Source organism: Stenella coeruleoalba (genome assembly GCF_951394435.1).
Source record: "Stenella coeruleoalba genome assembly, chromosome: 1".
In the NCBI taxonomy this organism is placed as follows: domain Eukaryota; kingdom Metazoa; phylum Chordata; class Mammalia; order Artiodactyla; family Delphinidae; genus Stenella; species Stenella coeruleoalba.
The window spans coordinates 26,523,734-26,537,054 of record NC_137169.1 but is presented as its reverse complement, the minus strand read 5'-3'; the positions used below and the strand labels follow the sequence as shown (position 1 = coordinate 26,537,054).

The 13,321-nt window shown below is 43.2% G+C and overlaps 1 protein-coding gene across 1 annotated transcript in view; it reads left to right on the top strand.

Moving 5' to 3' along the window:
- CSMD2 (CUB and Sushi multiple domains 2) overlaps positions 1-13,321 on the top strand; it is a 668,360-nt gene that overhangs the window by 434,229 nt on the left and 220,810 nt on the right. The window contains exons 18-19 of the mRNA XM_079924609.1: positions 58-246; positions 439-555. Of these exons, the coding sequence (XP_079780735.1) occupies positions 58-246; positions 439-555 (306 nt within the window). The remainder of the gene's footprint in view (positions 1-57; positions 247-438; positions 556-13,321) is intronic.

The following is a 13,321-nucleotide window of genomic DNA, read 5'->3' as shown; positions in this document are numbered from 1 at the left end:
GCTGGGGGCCCTCTATGCTCACAGTGAGCTGTTCCAGCTGTGGGCTCTCTATTCCAGCTATAACACTGCAGTCAGACCACTGTCTGGATCCAGGGATCCCCGTCAATGGGCAGCGTCATGGGAATGACTTCTACGTGGGCGCCCTGGTGACCTTCAGCTGTGACTCGGGCTACACACTAAGCGACGGGGAGCCCCTGGAGTGTGAGCCCAACTTCCAGTGGAGCCGGGCCCTGCCCAGCTGTGAAGGTGAGACATACCAGCAGGGGGAGCTAAAGTAGAGGACTCCTTTCCTGCCCTGAAAATACAGGCACTGACCCCCTGACCCTGTCAGTGAGGGTTGGAGGTTTGGACGAGATGGGGGCTGGGATCCCAGGGGGACTGTGAGGGAAGCTCCCTGGGCCACTCCAGTCTTTCAGTGCCCGCTTCCCTCCTCTCCAGCTCTCTGTGGTGGCTTCATTCAAGGCTCCAGTGGGACCATCTTGTCACCGGGGTTCCCTGATTTCTACCCCAACAACTTGAACTGCACCTGGATTATCGAAACATCACATGGCAAGGGTAAGTGTTTAGGCCCAGGGCAGGTATCGGGATGCAACATGGTCAGGGCCCCAAGGTCCCCAGGTCAAGATGACCTCAGTGGGGATCTCCCTCTCTAGTGACCTCTGGGCTTAGTCTGAATTTTTCTCACCAACCAGAAAACTCCCAGAACATTCCTATCTCTTTGAATCACAGAACTCATTCAACAAATATTTTTCAAACCTAAAATCTCCATTCTAGAAGAGATCTTAGAGATTACCAGCTCTCAAACCTACTTAATTCGGTCGGGAATCTTCTCCCAATCACTCCGCACAAGACGGCAGCACACCTTCTGTCTAAACACCCCCCGTGGTGGAGAGGTGACCAATCCACTCAACAAAGGGGCACCTATTCTCATTTTCTGCTAGGTCTGACCCCTCCTAATAACCTGAGACTGAGTTCCTTGTACTGAGTCCTGGAGGAACATAGGCTGCCTCTGCTCCCTGTTCCTCACATCCAGCCTTCAGATATTGTACGTGGCAATCCTCTTCTCACAGAACTCACACTGTTCCTCAGAGGAGTGTTTTCATATTCCTCACCGGGCTGGACTCTTGCCCTACCTTCCCTGGCATAAATGACCTTTGGGAGTCCCAAGTTCAAAGTAAGGGCGCTGACTACAAATAAACATTAACTAATATACTCTTTCACTCCACAAATATTGATTGAACTCCACCTGTGTGGCAGACCCTGGGGCTGGGAATACACAGTAACCAGGCAGAGATGGCTTCTACCCTCAGAAGCTTGCTCCGAAGTTCATCTAGAGTCAAGGTTCTTAAAGCAGTTTGGCAAATACTCTAATGTTAGACCCCTACAGTAGAGGCTTAGATTTTCTGTGTTGGTGGTGGAAACCAGGCAACTATGTTTTTAGAACACTTCACTAGTAACTGTGATGCGTGCCTTTAAATAAGAACCTCTGATCTAGAAGAATGAACGTGTAGAAAAGCCAAGAAAAACTTCAAAGGGAAGAGTAACCCTTCCAGATATTAAAATGTTATTATGGGATAAAATAATTTTAATGATGTGGTATGAGTATAGGAGTGGACACACAAATCAGTGGGGGAAAATAAAGGTCCAGAAATAGGTTCCCCTCTGTGTGTGTGTGTGTGTGTGTGTGTGTGTGTGAGAGAGAGAGAGAGAGAGAGAGAGAGTGTGTGTGTATATGTGTGTGCGAGAGAGAGAGACAGTCTTTAGTATATGATTAAAGTGTCATTTCCAATCCATTAAAGAGAGGATGGATTATTTAATAAATGGTTTTAAAACAGTGGGCTTAACCATTTGGGAAAAAGAAAAAACCAAATCATACCTCACGCATTTATCCACAAATTCTAGTACTAGAAGGATATGAAAGTCTAACCTCAGGTGGGACTTACTTAAAGAGTAACACCAAAAGTAGAATCCATAAAGGCAAAGACTGTTAGATTTGATTAAATAATACTTTGAATGGATTATGGGTTTTTTTAAATAAATATATAAATATTCAAAATATTCATGTAAAATATTCAAATAGTTAATGGACAAAAATATTTGCAACCTATGTAATCATCTAAGGACCAAGAACCTGATGCATAAAAAGCTCTTAAAATTTTTTTAGAAAAATATGCCTGGTCTACAGGGCTATAAAGTAAGCAAAACTGTAAACACTTTGTAATAGAGGAGATACAAATGAAAAGACCTCGACCGCCCCTAACAATTTTAAAAATGCATATTCACCCAGTAAATGAAATGCCATTTCCCTTTTCAAGTCAGCAGAGAACATCACAACAGTGTAACAGTGTGGGGGACAGCGTAGAGACACGAATACTATTCTTCCATGCTGCCGTTGTGCGAAACTGCTCAAACTTTCCAGAGGATGATTCAACAATGAATCAAAAGTCTTAAGAATATACGTGCCTCCGGTACTTCCCTGGTGGCGCAGTGGTTAAGAATCCACCTGCCAATGCTTGATCCCTGGTCCAGGAATATCCCACATGCTGTGGGGCAACTAAGCCCATGCACCACAACTACTGAGCTTGTGTTCTAGAACCCGCGAGCCACAACTACTGAAGCCCGTGCTCCTAGAGCCCGTGCTCCACAACAAGAGAAGCCACCGCAATGAGAAGCCCGCGCACCGCAACGAAGAGTAGCCCCCGCTCGCCGCAACTAGACAAAGCCCGCACACAGCAACGAAGACCCAACACAGCCAAAAATAAATAAATTAATTAATTAAAAAACAAAAAAAAGAATATATGTGCCTCTGGACCCAGCAGTTCTACTTCTTGGAATTTATCTGAAGAAAATAAATAAACTGTACATCAAGATTTAGCTACAAGATTGTCCCCTAAAACACTTTATTAATTGAAAAACTAGTAACTATTCCCATGTCCATCGATCAGGAAATGTTAACTAAATGTATGGTATAGCCAAATAACGAAATATTCAATATTACCATGCAGCTACTGAAAGGAGTAATGTGAAAGAATATTTAAAGCCCTACACAGATGGTTGCAATACACTGTTGACTAAAAAAGAAGTTTGCCAAAGTAATATATTCAGTTTATAAAAATTAAGCAAGGAGGCTTCCCTGGTGGCGCAGTGGTTAAGAATCTGCCTGCCAGTGCAGGGGACACAGGTTCAAGCCCTGGTCCAGGAAGATCCCACATGCCGCGGAGCAACTAAGCCCGTGCGCTACAACTACTGAGCCTGTGCTCTAGATCCCACAAGCCACAACTACTGAGCCCGTATGCCACAACTACTGAAGCCCACGTGCCTAGAGCCCATGCTCAGCAACAAGAGAAGCCACCGCAATGAGCAGCCCGCACACCGCAACAAAGAGTAGCACCCAGTCGCCACAACTAGAGAAAGCCCGCGTGCAGCAACGAAGACCCAACACAGCCAAAAATAAATTAATTAATTAATTTAATTTATTTATTAAAATATTAAGCAAGGATATGTGCATAGAAAACAGTCTGAAGAGCTATGCCCCCAAAGGTTAATACTAGTTGTCTCTTATTTTCATCTTTTGACTTTTTCCTAATTTTGAGCACTAAATATGTATTCCATGTAAAGTATACTATTTGTATAAAAAAAGAAAATTTGAAAGAAAAGTCACTTATAATCCCACCTCATGTATTTAAGCACTGTCACTGTTGCCTTTAATAGGCCTGGTATTTAGCCGGGATTAGGACAGCCTTGGGCAAGACGGGACCCTCCGGCAAGTCAGGGCAATGCGGGGCTGGCCCCTTTTTCCCACAGTATTGTTCCCGAGGAGAGGAGGGACGGAGGCAGCGTCCTTGTTCATCCTGCAGAGCTGTTTCCACCAAGCCTGGTCCAGAGTTGGCCATTGCCAGGGCCAGAAGCTACTCTGGCATCAAGAGGGAAAGAAAGGCAGCCCCCTGTGACCCCTAGAGTAACGACCCCCCATAGTCATGATTCTCTCTGCATCTGACGTCTGTAATTATAGGGGTGTATGTTCCTCTTTGCCTTTCTACCCGTGTCTTTCCTTAGAAGTCAATGCAGTTCAACAAATTTTTAACAAATGCTTATCTGATACTTGGGCTTGCTGTAGGTGCTAGGCAAACACAGGGGAACAGACCCTCTGGCGCTGCCTGCCTTGTAGTCTAGCGGTAGAGATCCAGCCTAAAGAGACCTCGCAATGTACCATGGTCAATTCTGGGATAGAGCAGACACAGGTGGGGAGTTGAGACCTAGGCCAGTCTTCAAGGATGAACAGGAATTAGCCAGGATGAGAGGTGTTCCAGGCAGAGAATCAAGAGGTCACTGATGTATAACCAGGTCACTTCTTCCTTAGAACCATTGAAAGGCTTCACCAGACCCTAAGCATTGAGCCCCAAATTGTAAACCAGCTAGCATGGCCTTACAGCCCTGGCTTATTACCTTTCTCAGCCTCCTTCTGAGCCCTCTAAGCACTAAGTCCTAGTTGCACTGAACTTCTTTCAGTTCCTAGAACTTCTTAGGCTTTCGTTGTCCTCTAGAGCTTTGCACAATGGGACAATTTTCTTCTGGAACACTTCCTGTCCCCGCATCGTCTCCACCATTCCCCTTGCCTGGCCAGCTGCTCATCCTTCTGAATTCACTTCCTCTACCGAACCTTCCCATCCCCCTGCCCCCAGCGCTGGGTCTGGGTGGGGCCCCCCTCCACCGGCTCCTGTGTGACCCTGTACCTTCCCAATCCCAGACTTCTCCCCACTGTATGGAACTTGGCATCCTCGTCATCTGTCCCCCGGACCAACTCCAAGCTCTTTCAGAGAAATGTCTGCCTTGCTTCCTGCAGTTTCCTCAGCTGCTGGCTTCATGCCTGGCACATAAGAAACTCCAGAAATGTCTATATGAATTGAATTAAAGTGAACTCACACCCTTCTCCAGAGGGCACCCCTCAGGCTCTGCTTGTAACAGTATCTCGGGTTAACAGACCTATGGAGGCCGCTGACTCCGATTGCGCCCCACCAGGTAGAAGTCCAGCTGGGAAAACTGAAAGCTCTGTGAAATTCAGAATTGTTCAACTTACCACATGCCCAGCCCAAGGGAGCAGCCATTTCAGGAGTCCAGATAACATGCCCTTGCTAAGACCCCAGGCCTGACATCTTTTAACCCACAAGGCTGTCTGGGAGTTAGATGAACTGAGTACTAAGAACGCCTACTGTGTGCCAGGCACTGTGCCGTGGGCTTTGCATGTGCTGCCCCAGGTGTTCCTCTCCCCAAGGATTAAATGTCACCTAAAGGCGCAGAGCAGCTTTGGCCCAGACACTTTCGCTGGTAGACGGGCTTTTGACCCAGGTCTACCTCCCTCCAAATCCCCGCCTTTCCCATGGCCCTGCTCTCTCCGCTCCAGTGTGGTGTTAATGTGCTTTGCACGACTCTGCATGGTTCACTCCAGTGGAGTCTTCGCTTGTGTGTGCATCTGTCACACCAAATCTGGATTCAAACTCCAGCACAGGGCCTCTCTATTTCTGTGACAATGTCTTCATTTTCACACAATGGCCAAAAGAGCCCCAAGCAATCAGCATAGCTGGGAAACCCAGGAGTTTCACCTCGGTTGTTTACTCATCCTTAGAATCCCTGCCAAATGGTTATTCCTTTGGAGGGGCTGTATTTGCATGCTGGAAAAACAGAGTAAAGGCACAGTGCTTAATTCACCTTCGTTTCCGCCTGTTACTGTGTCTGACTCATCCTCCACCCAGCCCTGTGTTCCAGCGAGGAGGGAAAGACATCTATTCCACCAAGCCTCTTCCCAAGCTCTGCAGACTGAGAACAGTTTTCTCAGTTGCACACGTGTTTATGGGTCGGCAGTACAGGATATGTACGGGCATACATACCCGTGGGGTTCCAAGCATGCTTACATCCCTCATGTCACAGACTGTGACCCCTGTGAAGCCTTCCCAACCCCGGAGACGTAGTTGTCCACTCTCCCTCTGTGTCCCCACTCTGTATTCTCACTGCTCATGTTCCTGTCTCCTCCTCTAGACTGGGAGATCTTTCTCGGTGCTTAGCGCAGGCCTGACACTTAGTAGGCACTCAGGGTCTATGTCTTTGAGTAAATAGGTAAATGGATGCATGTCAGCTGCCCGGGCACAGGGCATTCACAAGCTGCTTCCCTGGTCCCACCTCTACTGGGTTCTGTTCCCCCAACCGCCACCTGTATAATCCCAAATACTCCAGATCACCAGTTTCTATCAACAGAGAGGCAAAACAACCAAAAACATCTAAAATGCTTAAATATTAAGACCTTGGATCTAACCATCGTTTATCAAAAACGTGTCAGTAATTAGAGAAGTATTCCTCAGACTCGTATGTGCCTACACATCTCTTGGGGGATCTTGTTGGCATGCAGATTCTGATTCAGGAGGTCTGTGGTGGAGGCCAAGATTCTGCATTTCCAACAAGCTTCCAGACAATGCCCCAGATGCTGAGGTCCGTGGACTTTGAACAGCACTTGGGTGCAGGGTTCCTCGCCTACCCAAGTTCCTGCCCTGGTACATCCATGGCATGTATTCCCATGGGCACACTCACCCGTGGGTGGACGTGCATTACACATCTGCCCACACAAGCACAACTGCCATCTGGACAAGTTCAAGAGTTGCCCTGGGTGTTAAGATCCTGCTGCTCCATAACTTACCTCCGAACCCTGTGGCGACCTGGCCCCTCCTACCACGGGCTCTCTTTCCATAGTGAGAGAAGATGCCTCATGAGGTGGTTTATTGCACAGCCTCCGCCACCAGATTGTCTCAGTTCAGATCTCGGCTCTCCCACCTACTAGCTGGAACTTGTAGAACTTGTAAATGTTTTCGTATCTTCCCTTCTGATTGATAGGGGCCAACTAAAGAGCAACTCAGGACAGTGACACACATACTTAGTGCTGAATGTTATTGTCTTTATTGAGTGCTCTTAGCCCCTCCCCCTCAGTGGAGGTCCCCTCCCTTTTTCCCATCTCAGATGGGATGGCTGCCTGTCCCCTCCCCCACCAATCCCCCTCCTCCCTGTCTTCTGTTTGATGCCCCTCCTACCCCAGGCTTCCAATCTGCCCCTCCTCTGATGGCCACCCTTCCCTGCTCTGGTCCTCTTCATGCTTGTGGATTCAGGTAGCAGGTGTCCCAGATCTACTGCTGTAGTCTGACCTTGGTCCTGAACTCTAAGTCTGTACTTCCAGTTCCCACTAGCTCATGCTGCTTGAATGTCAAACATGCAGGGTATTCAAGGCCATTACCCTTCTACCACCTACTCCTCTTCTTCCTATGCGTCCGACCCCGGGTCACAAAAGACATCACTGTCCTTCAGGTCAAGATCTTCCCCGTCATCTGGGGAGACCTTCAAGATGGCAGAGGAGTAAGACTTGGAGATCACCTTCTGCCCCACAAATACATCAGAAATACATCTACATATGGAACAACTCCTACAGAACACCTATTGAACGCTGGCAGAAGACCTCAGGCTTCCCAAAAGGCAAGAAACTGCCCACGTACCTGGCTATGTGGCTGACAGGGTCTTGGTGCTCCGGCCAGGTGTCAGACCTGTGCCTCTGAGATGGGAGAGCTGAGTTTAGGACATTGGTCCACCAGAGACCTCCTGGCTCCATGTAATATCAAACAGCAAAAGCTCTCCCAGAGATCTCCATCTCAACACTAAGATCCAGCTCCACTCAAATACCAGCAAGCTAGAGTGCTGGACACCCTATGCCAAACAACTAGCAAGACAGGAACACAACCCCACCCATTAGCAGAGAAGCTGCCTAAAATCATAATAAGGCCACAGACACCACAAAACACACCACCAGCTGCGGTCCTGCCCACCAGAAAGACAAGATCCAGCCTCATCCACCAGAACACAGGCACTAGCCCCCTCCACCAGGAAGCCTACACAACCCACTGAACCAACCTTAACCACTGGGGGCAGACACCAAAAACAACAGGAACTACGAACCTGCAGCCTGCAAAAAGGAGACCCCAAACACAATAAGATAAGCAAAATGAGAAGACAGAGAAACACACAGCAGATGAAGGAGCAAGGTAAAAACCCACCAGACCAAACAAATGAAGAGAAAATAGGCAGTCTACCTGAAAAACAATTCAGAGTAATAATAGTACAGATGATCCATGTTCTTAGAAATAGAATGGAGAAAATACAGGAAACGTTTAACAAGGACCTAGAAGAATTAAAGAGAAACCAAACAATGATGAACAACACAATAAATGAACTTAAAAATGCTCTAAAATGAATCAATAGCAGAATAACTGAGGCAGAAGATCAGATAAGTAACCTGGAAGATAAAATAGTGGAAATAGCTACTGCAGAGCAGAATAAAGAAAAAACAAAGAAAAGAATTGAGGACAGTCTTGGAGACCTCTGGAACAACATTAAATGCACCAACATTCTAATTATAGGGGTCCCAGAAGAAGAAGAGAAAAAAGAAGGGACTGAGAAAATATTTGAAGAGATTATAGTTGAAAACTTCCCTAATATGGGAAAGGAAATAGTCAATCAAGTCTAGGAAGCACAGAGACTCCCATACAGGATAAATCCAAGGAGAAACACGCCAAGACACATATTAATCAAACTATCAAAAATTAAGTACAAAGAAAAAATATTAAAAGCAGTAAGGGAAAAGAAACAAATAACATACAAGGGAATCCCCATAAGGTTAACAGCTGATCTTTCAGCAGAAACTCTGCAAGCCAGAAGGGAGTGGCAGGACATATTTAAAGTGATGAAAGGGAAAAACCTACAATCAGATTACTCTACCCAGCAAGGATCTCATTCAGATTTGACAGAGAAACTAAAACCTTTACAGACAAGCAAAAGCTAAGACAATTCAGCACCACAAACCCAGCTTTACAACAAATGCTAAAGGAACTTCTCTAGGCAGGACACACAAGAGAAGGAAAAGACCTACAATAACAAACTCAAAACAATTAAGAAAATGATAACAGGAACATACATATCGATAATTATCTTAAATGTAAATGGATTACATGCTCCCACCAAAAGACATAGACTGGCTGAATGGATACAAAAACAAGACCCGTATAAATGCTGTCTACAAGAGACCCACTTTAGACCTAGGGACACATACAGACTGAAAGTGAGGGGATGGAAAAAGATATTCCATGCAAAGGGAAATCAAAAGAAAGATTGAGTAGCAATTCTCATATCAGAAAAAAATTGACTTTAAAATAAAGACTCTTACAAGAGGCAAAGAAGGACACTACATAATGATCAAGGGATCAATCCAAGAAGAAGATAGAACAGTTGTAAATATTTATACACCCAACATAGGAGCACCTCAATACATAAGGCAAATGCTACCAGCCATAAAAGGGGAAATTGACAATAACACAATCATAGTAGGGGACTTTAACACCCCACTTTCACCAATGAACAGATCATCCAAAATGAAAATAAATAAGGAAACACAAGGTTTAAATGATACATTAAACAAGGTGGACTTAATTGATATTTATAGGACATTCCATCCAAAAACAACAGAATACACTTTCTTCTCAAGCGCTCATGGAACATTCTCCAGGATAGATCATACACAGAAATAAACTCAAAATGGATTAAAGACCTAAATGTAAGGCCAGACACTATCAAACTCTTAGAGGAAAACATAGGCAGAACACTCTATGACATAAATCACAGAAAGATCCTTTTTGACCCACCTCCCAGAGAAATGGAAATAAAAACAAAAATAAACAAATGGGACCTAATGAAACTTAAGAGCTTTTGCACAGCAAAGGAAACCATAAACGAGACCAAAAGACAACCCTCAGAATGGGAGAAAATATTTGCAAATGAAGCAACTGGCAAAGGATTAATCTCCAAAATTTACAAGCAACTCATGCAGCTCAATAACAAAAAAACAAACAACCCAATCCAAAAATGGTCAGAAGACCTAAATAGACATTTCTCCAAATAAGATATACAGACTGCCAACAAACACATGAAAGTATGCTCAACATCATTAACCATTAGAGAAATGCAAATCAAATCTACAATGAGATATCATCTCACACCGGTCAGAATGGCCATCATCAAAACATCTAGAAACAATAAATGCTGGAGAGGGTGTGGAGAAAAGGGAACACTCTTACACTGTTGGTGGGAATGTAAATTGATACAGCCACTATGGAGAACAGTATGGAGGTTCCTTAAAAAACTAAAAATAGAACTACCATATGACCCAGCAATCCCACTACTGGGCATATACCCTGAGAAAACCATAATTCAAAAATAGTCATGTACCAAAATATTCATTGAAGCTCTATTTACAATAGCCAGGACATGGAAGCAACCTAAGTGTCCATCAACAGATGAATGAGTAAAGAAGATGTGGCACATATATACAATGGAATATTACTCAGCCATAAAACGAAACAAAATTGAGATATTTGTAGTGAGGTGGATGGACCTAGAGTCTATCAAACAGAGTGAAGTAAGTCAGAAAGAGAAAAACAAATACTGTATGCTAACACATATATATGGAATCTAAGAAAAAAAAAAAAGGTCATGAAGTACCTAGGGGTAAGACGGGAATAAAGACACAGACCTACTAGAGCATGGACTTGAGGATATGGGGTGGGGTAAGGGTAAGCTGTGACAAAGTGAGAGAGTGGCATGGACATATATACACCACCAAACGTAAAATAGATAGCTAGTGGGAAGCAGCCGCATAGCACAGGGAGATCAGCTACGTGGTTTGTGACCACCTAGAGGGGTGGGATAAGGTGGGTGGGAGGTAGGGAGATGCAAGAGGGAAGAGATATGGGAACATATGTATATGTACAACTGATTTACTTTGTTATAAAGCAGAAACTAACACACCATTGTAAAGCAATTATACTCCAAAGAGATGTTAAAAAAAATGTTTCTCTTTACACATTTCTCTACTTCTAAAGCTTTTTTGCAATAAACACGTGTTACCTTTAAAAAAAAAGCAATGAAAAATAAATGAAGGAAACAATAGCCAAGATCAATAAAACTAAAGCTGGTTCTTTGAGAAGATAAACCATTAGCCAGACTCATCAAGAAAAAAAGGGAGAAGACTCAAATCAATAGAATTAGAAAAGAAAACGGAGAAGTAACAACTGACACTGCAGAAATACAAAGGATCATGAGAGATTACTACAAGCAACTATATGCCAATAAAATGAACAACCTGCAAGAAATGGAAAAATTTTTAGAAAAGCACAACCTGAGACTGAACCAGGAAGAAATAGAAAATATGAACAGACAATCACAAGCACTGAAATTGAGACTGTGATTAAAAATCTTCAAGCAAACAAAAACGCAGGACCAGTTGGCTTCACAGGCGAATTCTATGAAACATTTAGAGAAGATCTAACACCTATCCTTCTCAAACTCTTCGAAAACATAGCAGAAGAAGGAACACTCCCAAACTCATTCTACAAGGCCACCATCGCCCTGATACCAAAACCAGACAAAGATGTCACAAAGAAAGGAAACTACAGGCCAACATCACTGATGAACATAGATGCAAAAATCCTCAACAAAATACTAGCAAACAGAATCCAACACCACATTAAAAGGGTCTTACACCATGAACAAGTGGGGTTTATCCCAGGAATGCAAGGATTTTTCAATATACTCAAAGCAATCAATGTGATAAACCATATTAGCACACTGAAGAAGAAAAACCGTATGATCATCTCAATAGATGCAGAAAAAGCTTTTGACAAAATTCAACACCCATTTATGATAAAAACCCTCCAGATAGTAGGCATAGAGGGAACTTACCTCAACATAATAAAGGTCATATATGACAAACCCACAGCCAACATCATTCTCAATGGTGAAAAACTGAAACCATTTCCACTAAGATCAGGAACAAGACAAGGTTGCTCACTCTCACCACTATTAATTCAGAATAGTTTTGGAAGCTCTAGCCACAGCAAGCAGAGAAGAAAAAGAAATAAAAGGAATCCAAATCAGAAAAGAAGAAGTAAAGCTGTCACTGTTTGCAGATGACATGATAATATACATAGCGAATGCTAAAGATGCTACCAGAAAACTACTAGAGCTAATCAATGAATTTGGCAAAGTAGCAGGATACAAAATTAATGCACAGAAATCTCTTGCATTCCTATACACTAATGATGAAAAATCTGAAAAAGAAATTAAGGAAACACTGTCATTTACCACTGCAACAAAAAGAATAAAATACTTAGGAGTAAACCTACCTAAGGAGACAAAAGACCTGTATGCAGAAAACTATAAGACACTGATGAAAGAAATTAAAGATGATACAAACAGATGGAGAGATATACTATGTTCTTGGATTGGAAGAATCAACATTGTGAAAATGACTATGCTACCCCAAACAATCAACAGATTCAATGCAATCCCTATCAAACTACCAATGGCATTTTTCACAGAACTAGAACAAAAAATTTCACAATTTGTGTGGAAACACCAAAGACCCCAAATAGCCAAAGCAATCTTGAGAAAGAAAAATGGAGCTGGAGGAATCAGCCTCCCTGACTTCAGACTATACTACAAAGCTACAATAATCAAGACAGTATGGTACTGGCACAAAAACAGAAATATAGATCAATGGAATAGGGTAGAAAGCCCAGAGATAAACCCACACACATATGGTCACCTTATTTTTGATAAAGGAGGCAAGAATATACAATGGAGAAAAGACAGCCTCTTCAGTAAGTGGTGCCAGAAAAACTGGACTACATGTAAAAGAATGAAATCAGAACACTCCCTAACACCATACACAGAAATAAACTCAAAATGGATTAAAGACCTAAATGTAAGGCCAGACACTATCAAACTCTTAGAGGAAAACATAGGCAGAACACTCTATGACATTAATCCCAGCAAGATCCTTTTTGACCCACCTCCCAGAGAAATGGAAATAAAAACAAAATTAAACAAATGGGACCTAATGAAACTTAAAAGCTTTTGCACAGCAAAGGAAACCATAAACAAGACCAAAAGACAACCCTCAGAATGGGAGAAAATATTTGCAAATGAAGCAACTGACAAAGGATTAATCTCCAAAATTTACAAGCAACTCATGCAGCTCAATATCAAAAAAACAAACAACCCAATTTACAAATGGGCAGAAGACCTAAAGAGATATTTCTCCAAAGAAGATATACAGCTTGCCAACAAACATATGTAAGAATACTGAACATCACTAATCATTAGAGAAATGCAAATCAAAACTACAATGAGGTATCACCTCACACCAGTCAGAATGGCCATCATCAAAAAATCTACAAAC